This window comes from Rhinolophus sinicus, chromosome 6 (genome assembly GCF_057876585.1).
Source record: "Rhinolophus sinicus isolate RSI-liver-muscle chromosome 6, RSI-T2T, whole genome shotgun sequence".
Taxonomy (NCBI): Eukaryota; Metazoa; Chordata; class Mammalia; order Chiroptera; family Rhinolophidae; genus Rhinolophus; species Rhinolophus sinicus.
The window spans coordinates 68,369,903-68,392,243 of record NC_142506.1 but is presented as its reverse complement, the minus strand read 5'-3'; the positions used below and the strand labels follow the sequence as shown (position 1 = coordinate 68,392,243).

The 22,341-nt window shown below is 49.4% G+C and overlaps 1 protein-coding gene across 21 annotated transcripts in view; it reads left to right on the top strand.

The window, feature by feature from the left end:
- DDX59 (DEAD-box helicase 59) overlaps positions 1–19,106 on the top strand; it is a 44,803-nt gene extending 25,697 nt beyond the window's left edge. For 2 of the 21 annotated variants that reach the window (XM_019750895.3, XM_019750893.3), the window contains 7 exons: positions 2,249–3,072; positions 4,247–4,417; positions 5,873–5,962; positions 9,206–9,457; positions 10,145–10,297; positions 10,815–10,943; positions 13,516–19,106. In XM_019750895.3, coding sequence (XP_019606454.3) covers positions 2,260–3,072; positions 4,247–4,417; positions 5,873–5,962; positions 9,206–9,457; positions 10,145–10,297; positions 10,815–10,943; positions 13,516–13,779 — 1,872 coding nt within the window. In that variant the 5' untranslated portion in view covers positions 2,249–2,259 and the 3' untranslated portion in view covers positions 13,780–19,106. Of the gene's footprint in view, positions 1–719; positions 912–946; positions 1,585–1,616; positions 1,835–2,248; positions 3,073–4,246; positions 4,418–5,872; positions 5,963–9,205; positions 9,458–10,144; positions 10,298–10,814; positions 10,944–13,515 lie in introns of those variants that run through there. The other 19 variants (XR_016021605.1, XR_016021602.1, XR_016021603.1 and 16 more) reach the window with 19 other exon arrangements.
- The last annotated feature ends 3,235 nt before the right edge of the window (positions 19,107–22,341 follow it).

Below are 22,341 nucleotides of genomic sequence, written 5' to 3'. Positions count from 1 at the left end.
GTTATTTTTACAAAGCTCAAAAAAGAAGATAAATGAAACAATGTATCATTTAGGAATGTATCCAACTATGATAAAACTATTAAAGACAGCAAGGAGAGACAAACAAAATTCAGGATAGTGGTTGAGGGAAGAAGCAGAATCCAAGAGATGCGCAGATACGGGGTTAATCACTTTATTAGCGTGCTTTAAAATTTATATATTCAATGTATCATATGCATCAATTATTAGACTGAAATATTTTGAAATACGAAAGACACCCGAAAACATGTCAGTCATCCACCTCTGCTCCCTCCCCAGCCGCATCACTTCCGCACAAGCTGTTGGGAACAGTGGCTCCGGAGGCTGCACAGCAGAGGAATGTCAACCAGCAGGGAGGGACCAAGAACCGGGACTGTGTTATTTTCTTCTTGGTGTCGGCGTGGGGTGTGGCAGTGGTGGAAATGCCATCCAGTATATCTATATGCCACATGGAACTACTCGGTTTAATTTTAGAGTCATCCTGCCCGCTGACAGCGGGATGGGTGTCCAGGCCTCCGGGGCCTGTGCCTGTCCCCTCCACTCGAACTGCCCCTTTGTGAGTGTGCCAGGCCCGGCGCCGCCCCTTCCGTCCTTTGGGCCGGTCTGACTCTGTTTCACGGTCCGGGCTCAAGCGCTCGCGTCAATTCTGCCAAGAGGACCCCCGCCCCCGTTCCCCCCGCCCCCACTGCACCGCGTCCCAGCCTCAGAGCCGCTGGGAACCTTCCCTCCAGCCCAGAGCCGGGAAGGGGGCGTGGACAGCGCGGAGCCCCCGGGCCCCGCCCCCCCGCCGAGCTCCGCCTCCCGCGGTGGCTCCGCCTTCCCCATCGCTCTAGGGCGCGCCGCGGCTCCTCCCAAAACCCGGAGAAGCGGACCCTGCGTCCCTTCCAGCCACGGTGAGGCCGATCCGGCGTGGGCCTCTCGGCTAGAAGCCCGGCCCGTCGCCTGGCGGGGAGTCGGCTCCGCGCGGCAGCGCGCGCGGCGTGTTCGGCGGCTCAGGCCTCCCGGACTCCGGCGGGAGGATGGGCCCGTCCGTCCTGTCTCCTAGCAGCGCCGTGACACGCACGCGCCCTGGGTACCGTGCCGCCGTGACGCGCACGCGCCCTGGGTGCCGGGCCGCCGTGACGCGCACGCGCTCTGGGTGCCGGGCCGCCGTGACGCGCACGCGCCCTGGGTGCGGAGCCGCTGGCGGGAGTGAGGGGCGCCCCCGAGCGAAGGTCCGGGCTCGCGGGGGGTGGGGGCGTGGGGGGCGACGGCGACAAGTGGGGACCTCCAAGCTGGCTCCGTCTCGCCCTTGGAGGCCTTTGCGTTCCCAGCTCTTCTGCCCCCGTAGAGCCGCTCGTCCGGCCTCCGGGACGTTGTCGGAGCCGGACGTGTAGGGACCGTCGTTCTAGACCCTCGTTGCGTTTTTGTTGGGATGCGTCCGGTGCAGTGGAGTCGAGCAGCTTGTGCCAGGAATTCTCCTTGAGAAAAATGTTCATGAGTGTATTCGATGGTCCCAAAGTTGGGTTAAGGTTAAAAGACTCCTTTCCCAGCCACTGCCCTTTGCACCAACATTGGTGTGAACAGGTACAGCTGTGGCCGGGCTTGCACTCCGGAGCCACGGCGCCTGCGCCCTGGCACGTGAGGCCGGTGTGAGCGGGACGTGGCGGCCGAGTTCCCTCCGTGGAAGTGAGGCTGCAATACATAGTGCAGCCCAATAATACAGCCCTGTTTATGGGGGGGGGGTACCCCCAGCTTTACAAGCCTGCGAAGGTCTGAGCCCTGAGCACGGGCCTGGGACGTCATAAGCACTCTAGGTGTTACTTGCTATATCCAGGTGGCATGTTTTTCTATGCTTTGTGGTTTGGATTTTAAAGATTCCACTGTGAAGTATTCCTCCTGTTTTCTTTTGTGAAAATAATCGGAATTACTCCAGAATTTCTGAATTTTCATAGTGCAGGTAGTAAGCAGGAGTAGGTTATGTGAAGCGGTGTGTAGTGTTTCACCGTGTGTGTGTGTGTGTGTGTGTGTGTGTGTGTGTGTGTGAGCACGCACGCCAGGGATTTTGTGTTTTCAGCAGAGGAAATTAGTCAATGGAAGAGAAGTTTGATGGAGGGAGTGCCCTGATTCTTCTCTATTCCTTGAGGCGGAGCCCAGGGCCACTAGGCCGACTCCAGGATAACCATGTGGTGCTTTATGCTTGAACTTGACTGAGGGTGAAATGAATCTCATTATACAATTTCCTCCACAGACGATCGAAGGATGTTTGTTCCAAGATCTCTCAAACTCAGGAGGGGTGCTCATGATGATGGCGGAAGTTGTGCAGCTAAGAGAATGAAACCAGAAGCAGGAGACGGCCCGCCGGACGAAGGCAGCAGTGATCCGGGGGACCCCGTCATTACAGAAGGGGCCCCAGAAGCAGACGGGCCGGGCGCCGAACCACGCTCCTGCGCCTGCCCCAGTCCAGAGGGCCAGGTGGCCAAGGTCTGTGTGGTGGGACCTGAGCAGAGCGCCGAGGACGGCGACCCCTCTGAAGAGCCTGTTAAGTCCTTTTCTAAATCACAGCGCTGGGCAGAGCCTGGGGAGCCTGTGTGTGTTGTCTGCGGCCGCTACGGAGAGTACATCTGTGATAAGACAGATGAGGATGTGTGCAGCTTGGAGTGCAAAGCGAAACACCTTCTGCAGGTTAAGGGAAAGGAAGAGACATCGGGGCGCAGCCATCCGCAGGGAGCTGGCTCTCAGCCCGAGGCCCCGTTTGAGGCTCGCTACGTGTACAAAGAGCACCCATTCATCTCGAGCCTTCAGGAAGAGCAGGTGGAGAATCTTAAACAGCAGCTAGGTATTTCAGTTCAAGGGCAAGGTGTCCCCAGGCCTATCATTGACTTTGAGCATTGTGCTTTTCCTGAGGCCTTAAACCTCAACTTGAAGGAGTGTGGCTATGAAGTCCCAACCCCCATCCAAATGCAGATGACCCCCGTGGGCCTCCTGGGACGGGACATTCTGGCCAGTGCCGACACCGGCTCCGGAAAGACGGCTGCCTTTCTCCTTCCTGTTATCGTCCGAGCTTTATTCGAGGTAAGTTAGTGTGCAAATGTATCGGTCTCAGAAACGAGTGGGATATTTACCAAGTTTCACACTCACCGATGTTAAACCGAAACTGAACACTTATGATATAATAGTATGTCTGAAAAGCGTAGGTTTAGGGAATTCTTCTGTTATTATATCGAACCAAAGATCTTCACTGCAGCTCTCAAAAACTGCTTTTCTTAGAAAATGTTTTCTTTCTAACAAATTTTCTATGAAAGGAGTAAGTTTTTAATTGGAGGGAGTGTGTAATCCTGCTGACCTGATAAGCTACAGTGTTTTTATGTCAGTTTAGCCTCTTAGATCTTATATTTTGAAAACAACTGGCTTATACCAAAGTTGGAACACTATTGTAGTTTCCTAGTCTACCCTTAAATGTGATCCGTGGTTCATCTTAAAATAGTACTACCTTCCCTCACTTGTTCATTTGCAGTGTACAGAGCACTCTCACACACAATTAGTTTAACACGTTGCGTACGGATCACGAGAATCTTCACGAGGGATTTAAACCCTGCCGTACGCAACACACTGTGAGTACTTACATGCTTGTGAGGTATGGGGTCTGGCAAGGAGTGAACAATGTAGGCAAAGAGAGGAAAGATAAAGGAGGCAAACTGGGAAAGCTAAAGAGTAGTAGGAGATAATATGAGGAAAAAATAAAAGAAAGCACGTGTTCAAGACCAGTGAAATTCACCCGAGGACCAAAACAGCTATAGGGCAGGATGTTCATGTAAGTAAGTTACCAGGATGAAGGAGGAAGGGAGTGTACAGAAGAGCCAAGAGTGGGGGATCAGGGGTTCAGGGGTTTGGAATACCCAGCTTGACCCGGGTCTTCAGGGCGACCCGGGGAGAATGGCTGGAGGTCTCCGAGTCTCGGTGACTAGGAGCAAACCTTCCGTGTTCCCACTTTGGTCGTTGCAGACGCCTCCCTCGGGCCCCGATTTTTACCTTTCATTGTATACCGTGTTATGTAAGATGTGGGTTCCATTTATGGTGGGTTTTGGAGGCAAAATCTGCCATGAGCAGGAAAGGCCAGAGGGCTCATTTCCAGGTGGGCTGATGGGAACGCGTTAAAATGGAAATGCTGCCGGAATCTCTTTGAAGATTCGTCCGTATCCTCAGGAAAGAAGTGCTGGTGTTGTTCCACTTGTTTTTCTGTCTGCAGAGCACCGCTCCATCTGCAGTCATTCTGACCCCAACCAGAGAACTAGCCATCCAGATAGAGAGCCAAGCCAAAGAGCTGATGAGAGGTCTGCCGCGCATGAAAACGGCGCTTCTGGTGGGGGGTTTGCCCCTGCCCCCCCAGCTGCATCGCTTGCAGCAGCAGCACGTGAAGGTGAGCACCAGTCCCACGGAATGCCTGTGAAAAGCAATGCGGGGCCGAGGCGTTTTCTCCTTGAGGACATTTTGCCCGTGCTTTTAGGTGGCCTTTCAATTCTGGCCACGTCAGGGTCATTTTGTAATGTTTTTCATATAGGAACTAAAAGGAGCACGTGTATTGAGTGCCTGTTGTACGCCAGACAGTGTTGGATGGCCTCACATGCACGCTCTCCTTTAATCATCACATCTGCCCTAACCCTTCCTTGGTGTGCGGTGGCGAACAAAGAAAATCGTAACCATTGACTGAATAACAGTTGGAACCATGACCAATCTCGGGGTTTTTGGTTTTTTTTAATTGGAGTGAAATACTGGCTGAGGGACAGTAGTGTAGAAACGCAGGAAAGCTGTGACTGGCGTTAAAGCGCTGGCCCTGACTGTTCAAGGCGAAGGTGGACATTTCGATTAACCTCGGACTTTGTGAAGTTACCGGTGTTAACGTTCAAGGCGGAGCTTTAGGAGAGTGAGAGAGAAGTTTATGTCTCCTAAACCAGCTGAGGGAGAAAAGGGAACAGAAAGGGTGAACTCAGTGTTTAAAAGGTGCTGCTATTTCTGAATTCAGTACGGAAACAGAGCCCTCGAGTTCTGTGGCTACCGGCCCTCAGAACCCTGAAATTTTACCACCCTCAGTGGTCTTACCACTGGGTTGGTGTGAACTTGAAAACTGGAATGAACTGAATGTGTTAGGTCATTTGTAACTCTCTGTGCTCTATGCCAGGCAGCCTCATCTAACCCTCACAATAATCATCGTCATTCCCATGTTATCGAGGAGAGAACAGAGACTCACACCCTTACGGGATGCTACCGAGGTCTGTTTGACTAAAGAGCCCCCATTTTTAATCACTACTTCAACGAGCATATTATAAAACTAAGCAACCTTAGAAATCTCGGTGCCCAACCTCTTAACGTAAAAATGAAATAGGCCCAGAGAGGTTAAGGAATTTGCACTGGTTCACAGAGCCAGTGGTGGTCAGCTGCCTGCTGGCCCTTCTGGTCTGGCCCTGCTGAGGTGTCAGCTTCGCCCTGGGCCCTTCCCCTCCTCCCTCGGTGGCCTGTCAGCACAGCGTGGTCATGGATGCTCTTCGCTCTGCCTGGACCTGCCCACGCCCTGCTTACTCCCAGGACTCATAGAGGGTTTAGCTTCGATGTTGGCGAGGACTGGAAAGAGTCCCCATTTATTGCGTACATGACTGAGCTCATGAGCATGTATTTGTTCCATCTGTTTCTTCCTTTGTATTATGAGTTTCATGAGAGCAGATGTGTCTGACATTCATCATTGAATTCCGAGTCCTTAACACAGTGTCTGGTACATATTAACCACTCAGTAAGTGTGGGAAGGTGGGAGAGAGGAAGGGAGGGAGGGACAGAAGGAGGGCGTTAATCTAATCTTATTTGCTTTTTCTCTTTTATTCAGGTGATCATAGCAACTCCTGGGAGACTCCTGGATATCATAAAACAGAGCTCTGTACAACTCTGCAGCGTGAAAATCGTGGTAGTGGATGAAGTAAGTAGTGGTATTCAGAAACATCAGTCACATAATTTTGTGTCATTTGCGAAAAGCATGTTATAGTCATATAATTTCACTGCGTATTCAGGCATTTTCTTCCTTCCCCAAGGGACAGACGTGTGGGGGTCTCCCTGAGCTGCAGTGGTGGGTCTTCAGGTCGTCCCGGGGCGACTGCCGCTAAGCACTGCAAGGAAGCCATAGCTGTCTTTTCCTAACCGACGGACAACACAGATTCAGTGGGCACTGGCTCCTCCGCGATGGCTGTGTAAACATGCTGGCCACCTTTCTCTGCAAAAACAAATCCGCGGCAAATAACTGAACAGGAAACGTGGTTGTGGCTGATGATACTTAGGCGTCTGTGGTTGTGATTTTCTGTTTCAAGAGCGTGTTGGCATTTTCATCCTTTCTTCTCACTTAGTAACATGAAGGAAATGGGTTATTCTTTGGGGACACCCTGCTGCAAATAAGCATGAGGACACAAAACCACGTGCCAGGTCGGACGGGCCCGCCATGCGCCATTTCTGCGTGCTCTACCCAGCTGCATTCACAGGTCCTGCTGGCGGTGACACAGAAGAGGCCTGGTGTCAGCCAGCAGTGAGCAGAAGCCAGGGCAACCTGGCCGGCCTAGGGTGGGCCCCGTAAGGAGCGATGGGGTTCCAGAGGGTGTGGAAGGAACATGTCGCCAGGACCCACGGAACCCAGGTTTGAGCCTTTGCTCCACCTGCCACGAGACCTTCCAGACTGGCCTAGGATGAGGCCGAGATTGGGAAAGTGCCCTGGGGGCTGACTGCAAAGGCCTATAGCGTGAGAAGTAATATATTCAGCCCTTTGAAGAGCGCTGCTCCGTCAGCGCTGTGCGGGCGCGGCCTTTTGGTGGAGCTGGCTCACGGCATCTGCTTATCATCAGACGTGCTGCCACCCTGACCAGATGCCCAGGCTCCCCTCTGCTCTAAGCCCATGCTCTTATGTCCCCCAGTCTTAGGAGCCTGAGAAATGGTCCTTGTATAGAGCTTAAAGTGAGGTTTCCTTCGTGCTGGCTTCTCGACAGCATTTTCACTTTCTTCAGTGTCAAGGTTTCACAGGAAACCTCTGCTCCGTGCTCAGTGTTAAGGCACAAAAACAAAGGGTAGTAATTTCAGGCTTTGGGGGCCGAGAGGTCTCTGCTGTCACTACCCGGTACAACCTTAGACAGCAGGTAAATGAGTGGGAGTGACTGTCTTCCCATAAATCTGTATTTACAAAAACAAGGCAAGGTCTGAATTCGCCCTGCAACCAGCTAGTTTGCTGCACCCTGATCTAAGCTGTTAGTGAAATCATAGGACTGGGTATGAGATGCTCGTTGTTTTGGACAAATAAGATCAGAAGGAGAGATGAGAGGGTAAGTGGACTGGCCCAGTAAACACTGGCTTCTCCGAGGTGATGGGATTTGATCAGGGCATTTAGATGGAAGAAGACTGAGAAAACTGGAGGATGGATCACGTCTCTACGTGAAGAGATTAAGGAAGTATGGGGAGGGGACAGAAACGCGATCTGCCAGCTGGAGTCCCTCCGGAGGAGTTAGGGCAAGTCACGTAGGGTTGTTAGGGCGGGATCACATTATAGAGGGATTGGCCCTGATGTGGGCGACCACGAGGCTTTCTGAATTATTGCGTTGGGGTGTCATGTGTTGAAAGTGGTGGTTTAGGAAGGGTATTTGCTCCCCACAAGAGAAATTAAAGCAGAAGGATTCTGTGGGATAACAGTCAGCGGCCCAAATGAGAGGTGAGGAGGGTCAGGGACAGGTGGAGACAGTCGGCGCCGAGAGTTATGTCTGAGAGTCACTGTCCTTTACGAGTCTTCCGATGACTGAATATGAGCGAGGAAGGAGCCGGCAGAGGTGACTCGGCAAGTTAGGGGTGTGCCTTTCATTTTAGTAAAGGGTCAGGGGGTAAGGGCTAGGGCTTGGTAATGATACCGAGTTTGGTTTTAGAAGTATCGAATTTCATGTGAGTGATGGACAAAGGGGAAACACTCTGTAGATAGGAGGTGTGCATTAGAATCGATGAGACCTACTGGTTTCTCTAAGGAAAGCAGGTTAGACACAAAGACGGTCTGAGGGTCTGGCTGGTGGTGTTTGGAGATGAGTCAGTAAACAAAGAAGTTGTCTGAGAGACCAAAGAGGAACTGAGAACAAATAACATCCCTGAAGAAGGGAGAAGCCACTGTTTCATCATATAGAGACTGTCCACTATATGGAGATTATCCGTCATACACAGATTGTCCATCACACAGAGATCGTCTACCACACACTGTATTAACCTACTTGAAATATTATACAATTAAATTACAGCACATGGCATATGGCCAGTGTTCCTGCAAACTCTTGTTTTCTTCCTCCATTGAAAGGAGAGTACCTTTTCAGATTCCTTTCTCTTCTGATCAATCTCAATATAATGGACAATCTGTACAATATTTCAAGTAGGTTAATACAGCAACGTCTGGTTGGCCCGCCTGTTTCCCTTCTAGCCCTAGGTTCTGTAACGGGAGGGTCTCTTCATGGGCCTTAACCTCCGAGCACAGCGCAGTTCAGCTCAGGGTTTGTGGTGTCGGTTTGGACTCAGGTCACCAGGGTCCACATCAGCTCCACCACTTCACTGGTCACCCGGTAATGTGCCTCAGTTTCCTCTTCTGTAAAACCAGGGCCATCGTGGTGCTACCCCACAGGAGTGTTATGAGGGCATGGGCTGCACTTGCAAAGGTGCCTGGCACATAGTAAATGCTCAATAAACGTGAAGCATCGACCACTGCCTGCTGCTCAGTAAAGGTCTGGTGAGTGGATGTTCAGCCCTGGGGACCCTCAGGTGTGAAGTTTTGGCAGGAGAGATGGGAATTGGGTCACCAGCCTTTAAGGACAGCATGAGCAGTGAAGACATTGCAACACAGAAACAGAACACTTCCCGGAAAAGCTTGAGGAAGATGTCTTTTTTTTTTTTTTTTTGTTAAAGGCCGCCGGTGTTTACCTCTAACTCTGGTTACCTCTGGCTTTATCCAAGTTGTATATCATTGTAAGCATATAGTTACACCATATGTCATTTTATGTAAGTGTATCTTTTCCCCAGTTGAACTTTTGTCTTTTGACATTGTGGTGTATTTCTCTGTATAAGAGTTTTTAGTTTTTTATGTTCTTTATTCTGTCAGTCTTTTCTTGGGTGGCTCTGGGTCTTCCTGTCAAGCACTGACTTGAAACGTGTCTCGTTTCAGGCTGACACGATGCTAAAGATGGGCTTCCAGCAACAGGTGCTTGATGTTTTGGAGAACGTTCCTAGTGACTGTCAGACCATGCTGGTTTCAGCTACAATCCCAGCCAGCATCGAGCAGCTGGCCGCCCGGCTTCTGCAGGACCCTGTGAGAATCACGGCCGGAGGAAAGAACCTGCCTTGCTCCAGCGTGCGGCAGATTATTTTGTGGGTCGAAGAACCCGCCAAAAAGAAAAAACTGTTTGAAATCTTAAATGTGAGTAGTACGCTGTCACTGCTCTGCCGTAGATGGTGTTTGCATGTTTCACAGTTCTGCAGAGAGTGGTGTTTAGACGCAGCTTTGGGGACTTTGGCCCTGGTACGTTGCTTTGCCTCCCTCAGAATTCTGAGAATCTATCAGTGTTTATTCGTGAAAACATGCTATTTAGATACAGACTCGGTTTTCATTTTCCTTTATATAGGAAGACATTTAAATATCAAGATTATTTCTAAAGGATGTTTCTTTTTTTTGTTCAAAAATCTGTAGTGGTTTTATATAGAAGCTGAGATGGAGAAGTTCTTTCTGGCTATCCTGTTTTGAGAACTAGAATTTTTTTGAACAACAACTGAGTTAAAAAGAAATCTGTTAAGTAGGTGATATATTACTCAATAATAGCGTATTAAGATAGTATGGTTTGCATTGGCTTATGAAAGATTTTTTTAATTTTAAATTTTTATTATTTTTGCAATAGTAATGAAGTTACAGGGAAATGTAAAGGGCAGTAGACTTGTGTTTGTGCCTGTTTTAAAGAAAACACTCCTTCGAACAAAAGATGCCTGTGTCCCTCCTTCACGATGTTGACAAATCTGTTGGTAGCCGTATTATGCTAAATGCTTTCAGAAAAACTCCCCATTGTAATTATGCCCTAGGCATGATTTTAAATTCGTGTTTTCAATGTTTCAGGATAAGAAGCTTTTTCAGCCTCCCGTGCTAGTATTTGTGGACTGCAGACTGGGAGCAGACCTGCTGAGTGAGGCAGTTCAGAAAATCACAGGCCTGAAAAGCATATCTATGCATTCTGAGAAGTCTCAAATTGAAAGGAAAAACATATTGCAGGTTTGACATGCGATACCGTTTCCGTCTGTTTCCTATAAGTCTGTTTTGCCTCATTTTCGAGACACACCATACTGTACGTAGTACTGCTGGTGTTAATGCAGCCCTTCCTCTTCACGACTGAGAACCTGAGGCATGCACGCGGTGGCCGGGGAGCTTAACCCTCTACTTGCCCAGGCTTCTGTGTCTGGGGAGCAGTCAGCCTGGTCCCTAGGGATCGTGTACTGATGCGATGACTCATCAGAGGCCACCATTTCTGAACGCAGGCCACTTTGGGCTGGAGGGGGCATACCTCACCTGTGGGAAAGGTGTGCCTGGGAAAACTCGTAGGAAGCATCGAATGAGGCTCGGGAGGGACTTCCGTTACGTACAGTGCTCAGGTGTCCTCAGACTTTGCTTCCTGCAAAGATGCCGCAGCAACAATACTGCAGAGAGCCTTGAAAAAAATGAAAGCTGTCTGGATTATAGAGGACCCCACAAGCTCCGTTCGAGTAATGAATTGTGTTGCTTTTTTGGCCAGGGGCTGCTTGGTGGAGAGTATGAGGTGGTGGTGAGCACGGGCGTCCTGGGTCGGGGCCTGGACCTGATCAGCGTCAAACTGGTGGTGAATTTCGACATGCCTTCGAGCATGGATGAGTACGTACACCAGGTAAAGCGTTTCGTACCTCCACCCGGGTTCTCCAGGGCGAGGCGATGCCAGTGGGACGGGCAGTGAAGAAGCAAAAAAGTTCTGTAATGGCCATCGAATGACATTTTTTTGCTTTTAAAATATGCATACATAAACTAAATTTTATTTTTAAAAACTACGTATGCCTAAAATGCATTTAAAAAATAATTGGAAAGAATACCCTAAAACGTTAGTTTAAAAAAGTTTTTAAGTCGTTGGTTTCTTTTTATTTCCTTTATATTTTTTATTTTCTTCAGTGAGCTCATTAAATGGCTTTTATAAGCAGGAAAAAAAGGGGCTTTGTTGAAGCAGATATATCGGGCCAAAATAAAATGGATCTGTTAAAGTGTTTGTTTTTTTAGGAATCTTGTCTTCATCTGCTCTTCGTATCCTTGTTTGTTCTCGTCTTTCACCTTTTATAGTTTTGTTTCTTCCCTCTGCTGCCAACGATAACAGCAGCTCTGTTTTCTGGCAGAAATAGAGCCTCCTCTTAGCACTTATCTCACTGCTGCTACCTGTCTCCTTTCTCTGGCATCACTTACAGGCTCTTCAAGGAAAGCCTTTCTCTGATGTTCTTCGAATCACCCCCGAGTGCCATGCTGACCTGGATTGCCCACCGAAGGGCTGTTAGGACCCTGGATGCGTTGTCACTTTGATTTTTGCCCCCACTCAATGACAGCAGCGTCCTCCCTCCTTCCCTCCCTTTCTCTTTCCCTCCTCCCCTCCCGCCCCATCCCCTCACTTAGTAGCACACCAGGGAATTCACTGTCCCACCGGAATTGATTGTTCAAACAACCAAAGTTTATTTTCTTCCACACGTTTAGTAATTGTGGATAGAACTCTTTCTAAAGCATTAAAATACTTAGGAAGCGTCTGTGCTTCTTGAGTAGAGTGTGCTGATTACAATTACCTAACCATTTCTTGCTGTCCCCAGGTCAACCCTGGGGTTTGCTGTTACACACAGAACACCTGACGTGTTATGCAGCGAGTGAGGGTTCGGGGGCAGGTGACATATGTGGACCCCTTAACCTTGACTCAGAATGGCCCTAGCTCTTTCTGCTTTCTTAGTTCTGTATCTCGATGCTTCTGTTTGTTTCAATGATTGAAGTACACATACGCGCAATAACAAATAATACAAATAACAAAAGATAGAAGATGAAAAGTAAGTCTGTCAGGTCGCCCTCTGAGTGGTCCCCAGACAATAGAAATGCATGTGTGCCTGTACACACGTACGTGTGTGTCCTGTTACACTTGTTACACCACTGGGACCACAGAATACCCACTGCTGCCTGCCTGGCTTTCTGTATTAAATACTGTGTTTCCCCGAAAATAAGACCTACCCTGAAAATAAGCCCCAGTTAAGATTGTCAGCCAGATGGACGCATTATGACGATGTTCCAGAAGAAGATGACATGACTGTATTTGAATAAATGTAGATTGTTGTACATGAAAAATAAGGCATCCCCTGAAAATACGCCCTAATGCGTCTTGTGGAGCAAAAACGAATATAAGGCCCGGTCTTATTTTCGGGTAAATACGGTATAAGACCTGGTCTTATTTTTGGGGAAACACGGTATATCTTAGCTGTCTTTCCTTATCAGCACGCACAGTAGCTACCAATTAGTAAATGTGGATATGTATTGAGTGCTTTCTCTATGGGCAGGTGCCATTCTGAGCTCTTTAAATGTTTTTACTTCTTTAATCTGCCTGGTTCTCCTTCTGCGGCCACATGGCAGTGTATTGTACAGATGTCCTGTAATTTGCTTAACAAATCCTTTACTGCTGGACAATTAGATGTTTCCAGGGTTTTTTACTGAATAACGCTGCCGTGAACATCCTCCTAGGGAGCTGTTTGTGGGACAAGTGCCTAGTAGGAGCCTTTCTCGGTCAAAGGATATGAATATTCGAATTATAATAACTACTCCCATGTGTCTGCTTTTTAATTTGGGGGGTGGGAGCTTCTGGGGAAACAATTTCCTATGTGTTAACATCAGTTGTCTTTTAGAGTTTGGAGACTTGCAGTTATTTTTTTTAAACAGCTTTAAATCTCAGTAGAAAATATCTCAGAATAAATGTCTCAATAGATGTAATTCACATGCTCTACAGCTCACCTGTTTAAATTGTGCATTCAGTGGTGTTCGTATATTCATAGAGCTGTACAACCATCACTACAATCAATTTTAGAAAATTTTCATGATCTGAAAAAGGAACCCCATCCTCATCCCCTCAGCAGCCATTCTCATTCCTGATTTCTCTCTCTCTCTCTCACACACACACACACACACACCACTGAAACACAAGTTTCACAAACAATGCTTTCTATCACATGTGATTGCTTTCTTATTTTCTACTTGGACTGTGTCATTGAAACCATGCTGGTGGCAGCCCACGAAACCGACCTCCCAAATCCATCGAGATGTGCCCTGCAAAAAACGCTGTCTGAGTGCATGTTAATCTCAGGGAAGCCTCTTGAAATACCAGGCTTCATTTTCGCTCAAGGGACATTCAGATTTTATATGAACGTTTTGAAAATGCCGTTTGCATTTCATTTCAGATTGGGCGAGTGGGGAGATTAGGTCGAACCGGAACAGCCATCACCTTCATCAATAACAACTCGAAGCGACTCTTCTGGGATGTCGCAAAAAGGGTGAAGCCTACGGGCTCCATCCTCCCGCCGCAGTTACTGAATTCACCTTACCTCCATGACCAGAAGAGGAAGGAACAGCAGAGGGACAAACAGACACACAGCGCTCTGGTCACAAGCCACAATCTGATGGACATTATTAGGAAACACGATAAAAGCAATTCTCAAAAGTGATTTGCTAGACCTCTTGGAATATGTTTTCACTGTGTACTGTCAGTGAAATCTCTGTATATTTTCACAGTTGGTTTGATAAACGGGACATGTACGTGAAATAAAATTTAAAACAGCCTTAACATTTTTTAATGGACTATCAAATTTATACAGCAATATCATATTTATTTTTCTCATAAATTCTCATAAATTAAAAACAACATCAGAAAATGAATTGCTAAATAAAATAGTTTTTTTTTTCTCTCTGGACAAAGCCTTTTTTTAAAAACAAATAACTGTTCCTCGGAGCTGCTGTCAGAAGCAGAAACCTGCACCACAAGTTGTCTGAGTCAGGACGGCGGTTCTTCCGTTTGCTGTCCCCATCGCCCTGCAAGCGTGTTGGCACTTGGATTAGTGTCGAATAAATGAACATTAGGAATAAGGAAGTGATGCTAGAAAGTGGAAGACATGATCAGTGCAACTCTAGAAAGATAAGTATGAACTATCTATTCTGTTGTCTTCCCTTCAGCTCGGTAAACAAATGCGTACTTAACATGGGCTGCTATGCGAATGTGGCTTTGCAATTCCTGCTTCATGTTCATGTCACTTTGCTGGTTCAATTGAGCATATTCGATACATTGTGCTTTGATACATCCGGAAGCTTTCATTGCTTTAAACACCAGTATAGTCAGTTTCGTAGAAGATTTAGTTAGTATGTTACGTAAATGTTGACACTTAAACAAACTTTGTATCCTCAGCATTCTCCCCAAGGGGCCGTGGGGGGCTTGAGCTAACTAACTAGTCCCTGTGTAGGCAGTTGCTTCCAGAGTTCTCCACCCAAAGGGAAGCCTGGGGTCAGAGGGTCCCCAAAGAGTGTGTGAAGCCTCGAGACTTGCTGCTCCCGGGCCTCCCGTCTGCTAACTGCTGAGTGGTGAGCGTGTGCCATTGAAGGGGCCGGGATGAGGCCGCTCTGAGGTCCCAGGTGCTGTAGCACGGACATTGGCACAGAGCTTAACAGGTAGAAGTGCCAGAGAGCGTCGCTCACTTCACGAGGGGAAGGGCAGTTGTTCGCTAGACTCATGTAGAAATAAAAGCAGTAAGGACAGGAAAGTAAGATGGCTTCGCAAATCAGCATTTGTAGGAGACTGTGTTTAAGCAAAAGGCAGTCAGGCCGGGCCGTGATGTCAGCTCACTGCGCTGCCTCATCGGCGGGCAGGCTGCCCTCTCCTCCCTTCCCCGCCCACCACGGTGCTGCCACCTCTGTTCACCTCTTGACCACGCGTCCTGCCTGCTGGCATCTGAAGCCTTTTATTGCACTGGGCCTGGTTGACCTCCCTCTGAAACCCACTCCCTCGAGGCGGCCGGTGGAGGAGACAGTGTTGGGGGGTGGGAGCCCTAACTCGGGCTCATAATGAGAGTAAACGTCATGATGTGTCAAGACCCCGTGAGCCAGAAGGCAGCCCAGTGCCTTCTCCTCCCACACAAGCTCCCTGCTTCTCCAAATCACCGCTGCCGGCCTTGTCCTTCTCCAGATCCTTCCCTTAGCGCCACTTCCTTCCCTCACCGCTCGTTCCGGTCACCCGCCCTGCAGGGCTGGCTGTGCTTCACCACTCGGTATTTTACAGACTACAACTTGCAACTTGTAAAAACCCGTCCCATTGCTGCTAGTATCCTCCCCAATTAAAGAGGTGAGTTTCAAAAAGCTACCGTCTGTCATTTCATGAAGGAAAGAACATGAAAGAAAGAACAAGAAGGCAGCACCTCCTCTCTGAATCAGGGCTAGCTCTTCCACAGGAGTGATGGCAGGCTTACAGCCGTGTGCCATATTACAACATTTTAAATAATGGGTTTTTGAAAAAAATTATTATACGGTTTGAAAATTTAAGTAGCTGATACAACCAACCAGTCATATATGCTCAGACATTTGTTTTATGCTTCCAGTAACTGTACTATAAGACAAGGGACTGAGTTAACCTTTTGATGGCTTCATTGCCAGATTGAAGCAAACGTCTTTTACATACCAAACCCCTTCGTGCCTAAAATTACAGGTGGCTTTAGCCTCTGCAGCATGCAGTGCCACTTGGCAGTGACAATGGCAGATGCGTTCAGTGCCATTCTACCGATATTTCTAATGCCAAGCAGTGCACTGTTAGAAGCCCAAGTTTTATGTGGTTTCGTAGCATCTTTACAGAAAACATTGCCACATATTTAACCTATGACTCTCACTGATGAATGTACTTGAATAAATCTCAGTTGGGTCCATGAACTGTCCTATTTTCTGAAGAAACTATCCTATTTTCTTTTGGCAGGCTGCGTGGTATCCGGATGAGGCCCCTCTGCGGAATTCACACCAACACCTCTTACCTCCTGCTTACATTTTCTACTGGCTGCAGTCAACACAACGTTTGTTCCATGATGGAGGCAGGTATGGTACAGGAGGTGACATGTCATTCAAGGTGACTTTCCTGGCAGCCACAAGTAAACTGACTCCGGACAGATAGGGCTCTTTTGTTGTCACCAGGCACACTTAGTGTGATCCCGGAGGCTCCAGGCCACAGTGTGAAAACCAACCAATGATAATTAAGTAAACACAGCTCTCTTGTCCTGCTGTTAGGATGAGAGTCTGTTCCAGTCACCTTTTGTAATGGACGGCACGTGGGGGGGTGGTGTTTGACAGAATGACAAAGTAAGTGTAAGATGAATGTTTACTTTTCAGATATGTTTCCAAATAGTAATGTATAAAATGTTTGCAAACAGTCCTTTTAAAACTCGAATTGCAGCTTTCTAAAAAATTTGCGTGTCATCCTTATTTTTCTCATTTCATCTCAGAAAGATGGAAACGTGGCAGAGCTGTTTGCGAATAACTCGGTTCCAGGTATGGCTCCCCAGCTGTTGTTTTTCCTTAGGGGACATTCCTTCCCACCTCTCGTTAGCGTGGCTCCTCCGTGAGATGAGAACATTTACTGGAAACTTCTCCAGCAAAGATCGTCCCAGATCTACATTTCCTCTGCCTCACACTTGCGTCCCCCTCTCCAGGTCTGGGACCTGCTTCAGGCCAATGTGCTGTGGGAACTGTCCCCGGGACGAGGCTGGTGGTGATGGAAGCCCGGTGACGGTGGCAGGGGAGCGCCTTACTATGCGGTCTTGTGGGATACGATGGAAATACTCTGTAGGAAAAACGTGTGCAGTCTAGTGTAGTTTCTAGAAGCACGGCCCTCAGTCCTGCCCTTGCATGTGTGCCCTAGTTACGTGGCTTCAATTCCCACTGAAGCTTTTGGCTCGAATTCGGCCTGTCTGGAGCCAGACTCATCAACTTCCTTATAAAAAGTCTAATTCTCTCTTTCTGACTTCTCAGTGCCTGGGGCCCTGCCGCTCCCCAGGTCCTGCTCAAAATCAGTGTCATCACTGACTCACTTCTCTCCCTCAGCTCCTGTCTGCTGATTCAGCAGCCCTGTGTGTTTATTTGCAAAATGTCCACATTTTCGTGCTGCCCCAGGAGCCCAGGATTCCACCGCAGTCTGACTCACACTAGAGCCACTGAAGTGGCCATTCGCATGCCAAGCCCCTGTCACTGATCGCCGCTGCCCCCAGAGCAGGACACTTTCTCGAGTGTGACTCGCAGCGTGTCTGATGCAGCCTTGCCCAGGAAAGTCCAGCAGTTCTAGGTTGGCAGCGTCACCTCTGTGTCCTGGCTGGTATCCGAGGCCCCCTGTCATGCAGAGTGTCATGCAGGGTCTCAGCTCCCGCTCCCCACATAAGAACGCAGGACATGGTGAGGCCAAAAAGGAATACCCACGGAGCCATAGATAGGGGAGTCATACCACTATAGTCTCGCTGGCGGCTGGGTTGGAGACACAGGAAGCAGGAGCTACACTAGCCACAACCTGCCGTCCACTTATCTCTGCCAACCAACCTCACTTGCTAACTGCAATCCACGCTTGCTAGCTCAGCCACCATCTTCTTGCTAGCCCCCATTTTCTGCTAGTGTCGCCACAGCAGTTATATTAGTGGCCAATGGCTCACTGGTTACAGCTGACGGCCAACTAGCCACAGCTGATGGCCACCCAATCACAGTTGATGGCCATTTACTACCCGAGTGAGCACCTTTCCATGTGAGGCTGAGAGCTGGAAACTGCATTCCTGGCTCTGTCCCCACACCCCCCTTCACTGATTGCTACTGTACAGCCTTTTTCCCACTGTCCCCAGCCTCAGCCACATGCTGGGGCTTCCCCTGCATTCTAGAATGTACCGAGCACCATTGCTCAAAGACTTCACTGTGCATCAGAGCTTCCGGGAACATGGTCACAGCACCAGCGGTGAGATTGGCGACCAGGAACGGGCGTGTCACTGAGAGCACCCCACTGTCCCCCAAGACTCGGGGAAGACAAAGGTCACTCCCGCACAGGTTTAAAATCAATGATGTTAATTTAATATTTATTAAATGGTCTGGAATCCAGACCACGTGTTTGCTGCACAGGACTTGTGTCTACATGCTGTCATGGAGACCCCTCACGATATTCTAGACCTACGCAGAGGTCTGTTACAAAAAGTCCAGCTTCTCTATGGATCTGAAACTTTCAGACCAACAGCATTGAAAGCAGAGACTGTGTCTCTGAGGTTTGCTTGAGCTTTCGTTATCAACTTTTCAAATCTTGAGAAAATTCTAGTCATTGGAGGGTTTCACTTAACTGCCTTCATTTTTTCAGTCTCTACACAAGCGACCCAGGATGGACCAATAAGCAGCTCCCCGAGCTGCTGGGCAGCTTCACGTCATAAACAGCTCCAGGTGACTAGGAGTTTTGGGGGTTTGTGACAACTGGTGAGGGGAATGGTGTGGAAGCGGTTCCGCGCTCCCGGCGTCGGGCATCGTAGGTGGCAGCGGCCTAGCTGGAAGCCAGGACCGCTGTCATTTGGCCCTTTGCTGCCTCATGGCCACCCTGACCCCCTTGGGGAGAGCGCTGCGTCCCCTCCCTGGTTAGTATTCCTGGCGCATCCTGGCGCACTGAGCACAGGCCAGGTGGGTGGTGAGTACAGGTGCCCACAGGAAGGGCAGATGCTGTTTGACAGTAACTGAGGAGGAAAATGAACAAGTTTCACGATCTCAGGGGCATCAAGGCTTGGCTTTGTGCTCATGCTTCTATGTGAGGAGAGGACGCGGACCCCTCAGAAATCAATACGAAGATAGTGTTTTCTGTGGTTGACGAGCAAGTAACTACTCACTGTAACATTTTATGCTATGATGGAGGAACGCTGTTCCATCACACTGTTGCATTTGAGATAAGCAGACTAAAAACTAAGGGGGTGATTGTGAACACAGATCTGTGACTTCAATAAAATCATTAATAAGAGCACATGGTCGTCCGTCATGTATTTAGGTGACCAGTTTCTAAGCTTTCGGTAACGTAAAATGAAACCCATCACGTAACCATTTTTGTGGATGCTGCAGTTGATGATGGTAGAAGGTGAAGAAATACTGGGAAGACCAGGGGCAGTGAGGTGAGCAGGTGAGAATGACTGATGTTCTTTTTGGTGGCTTTTCTTACTGACTCGAAGGACCCCAGAAGGAGAAACAAACACAGCCGCTTAGATGGTAGATGGAGCGGGGAAAGGCTGCCGCAGGTGCAGGGGCTGTCCCTCCTACAGACGCGGGTATTACCCACATCTAACGCTACTGGAGATGCGAGTGATTCAATTACATCCAAGATAATAGAATTCTTCCCCACTAGTTAACAGGCGCTGTTTCTCTGACAAATGAAGAGGAACTATTGGAGATGCAAATGTAGTGATTCTTTAAGGAACACCCAAGCAGCACAGACCTTTACGTGGTTGAGCAGAGGTGAACGAGACCACAGGGCTCCAGCACTTCCTGGGGTGATTACCTCATCTAATCCTCACAGGCGCCCCATGAGGGAGGTGGTGTTTTTAGTCAGCATCTCACAGGTGTGGAGCGGGTTACAGAAGGTGCCCAAGGTCAGTGGCAGAGCCAGGACTCAGACGCAAACAGTCTGGCTCTGGCCTCTGCCGGGAGCTGCTGACCCGAGCTGAGTTTTGGTGCAGACAGAGTGACAGACGGGTTCCTTTCTATGTGCCTTGGGAGTCGCATTTCTTCTCAAAGCGGGGACCATGTCCTCTACTTAGAAACAAAACACATTTGCAGCCAGAGGGACCGCCTGGTGGAGCGCTGCTTTTTCCCCTCTCGGCTCCCCCAGAGACGGAAAGTCTCCACGTCCATGGCCTGTCGGAGGGTCATTGGCAAGCGCAGAAGGGGCTCAGGTGTCCTGTTCTGTTTGTTTTTGGTGGAGAGTGATGGTGGAAGGCAGGAGCCACGGCGACGGGAGGTGCTGGCCGCATTGGTCCTTTATTTCCTTTCCCCTTAGTTGTCTCTGCAGCCAGTGGGAGAGCAGGTCTGGTTACACCCCCACTGCCTGTCCTCCTGGGAGAAGAAAGGAGGGAAGGCGGGCAGCAGGGCCCGGGCTCTCCAGAGCCATGACCTTTCCTCCGCACACCTTACAGCCTGGGGAGCGGTCCCCTTGCCCCTGCTCTGCGCCCCCCTCCCCGGCCTGGGGAGGCTGCTGCCTGCTGTGCGTGGCCGCTGCCCACGCCCCAGGCCCCTTCCTCCTGGCCTGCTTTTCCTCTTCCACATCAATGCCCCACACCCTCCATTCCAGCTTCCTTTTAAATGTTCTTCTTGAGGAACCGATTAAACGAGCTATTTGGACAAATTGTAAATGGTGCGATTTTAGGCACCTAGATGTCTGAAATGATAACATACTGAATGCCACGTGCCAGGCAAATGTAGTATTTTTATGTCATTCTCCTAACAGCCCAGTACAGTGGGTACTATTATCTCCATTTTAAAGATGAGAAAACTGAGGCACAGAGAAGTTAGGTTGCCTGAGTCCGTGCGGCTCATACGTGAGTGGTGAACTTTACCGCTTCTCTCCCAACACGTACTGTGCCAGCGGCCAGGGCTAGTTCTGGCTCGTGCTCAGGGCGGCCCGCAGGCAGGTCCCGGACTGTGAGCCAAGAACCAAGCCGGAGCAAGGACACTGCCTAGTGCTGCGCGTATCAGAGGAGGAGCCCTCGCTCTGGGAGGTAACGGAGATTATTGTGTTCAACCCCCTCGGGTTACAGATGAGGAAACAACCAAAGAGCTGTAACTGATTCGGCTCAGGGCCTCCTACGACCTGTTCGGTGACCTTCTTCCCAGGCCATCATATAACTGGTCACCATGTCATGCTGGTCCTCGGAACGTCTGTCACATTAATTGCCTTGTTTGTGCCCCCAGGGTCAACCAGGTCCCGGGTGACCTCACACTTGACCCATGCAGTGGCCTTATCTGGCCTCCGGCTGCCATCTCTCCCTCCCCATCTTCTCTTTCTCACATTCAAACAGTTGTCTGCTCACCTTCCTCAAAGGCTGGTTGTTATCCTGAGCACAGCTAGGGCGCCAAGGCCTGGATTTGAATTCCAGTTCTACCGTTCTATCACTAAACAGATGCAGCCATTGTCATTAAACACGGAACAGGTGGTAGGAGACGGCAGCCTCGAGCAGCCGGGCCACACAGGCAGCCTGGCGGAGGCCAGTCGGGCTGGGGAGACCTGACCAGCCCTCAGTGAAGCCAGCAGTCTCTGCTCGCACAGTCAGGGGTCAGGGGAGGGGGGGCACCAGGCGGGAGCGGGAGGACGTGAGGCGGGACCAACTCCCACATCTACTGCCTGTTTCGTGCCTCGATGAAAACCTCTCCCCTCCCCGGAAATGGGAGCAGAATGGAAGCACAGCCAGAGCCCAGGGTTATAGCAGGCCAGGAAGACTGGGATTAAGGGGGAACTCTGTCTATGAATGTGAAACCAGTCCCTCTGTCCCCCCCAGTGTCGGGGTGCAGAGCGGGGAATGAGGGAGCACAGTGCAGGGAATGTGGGGCCAGGCGCTCCAAATTCAGACACCCAGCCAGCACCCTAGGGACCCCGGGGTTCTAATGACCCCATGTGGTGCCTCAACACAAAGGAGGGACTGAGTTCATTATGTCCTCAGGTACGAAGGTAGCTTTACAGATGAACCTGTGATGGTGGAGTATCGGTTGCTACATTCCAGGAATGGGCCAGATTACCGAAGATTGAAACCGTTTAGGGAAACAGGCAGAAACGGGGCTAATGAAATTCAGCCTCACAAAGCCGGAAGGTCCTGCATTAAAGTCGAATCCATAATACATTTAAGTGGAGACTTAATAGGTAGAATTGCTGACAATACTGAGGAGAGAGCCCAGCTCGATCCTAATCCCAGCCAGCTGCAAACGGGTTTCCTTGTGAGCAGAGGAAGTAATGGTCTCTGTCTGCCAGTGAGGTCCTCTCAGCTCAGAATCTGGGCACGGTCCGGGCTTGTAGCTACCCAGAAAGTGAGCATTGTGTTTTTCAAAACAGGAGCAAGAGAAACAGCAGGAAAGGTTGATCTGGGCTCAGGAACGTGCCAGACTGTTTTTAAAAGGCATTTTCCATCCTCTTCCTGAGCTGAGGACAAAAAGCATCTTTACACTTTGGCTCAGGTGTCAGCTGTTTCAGGTGGGGGTCCTCACAGTTCTTTTCATGC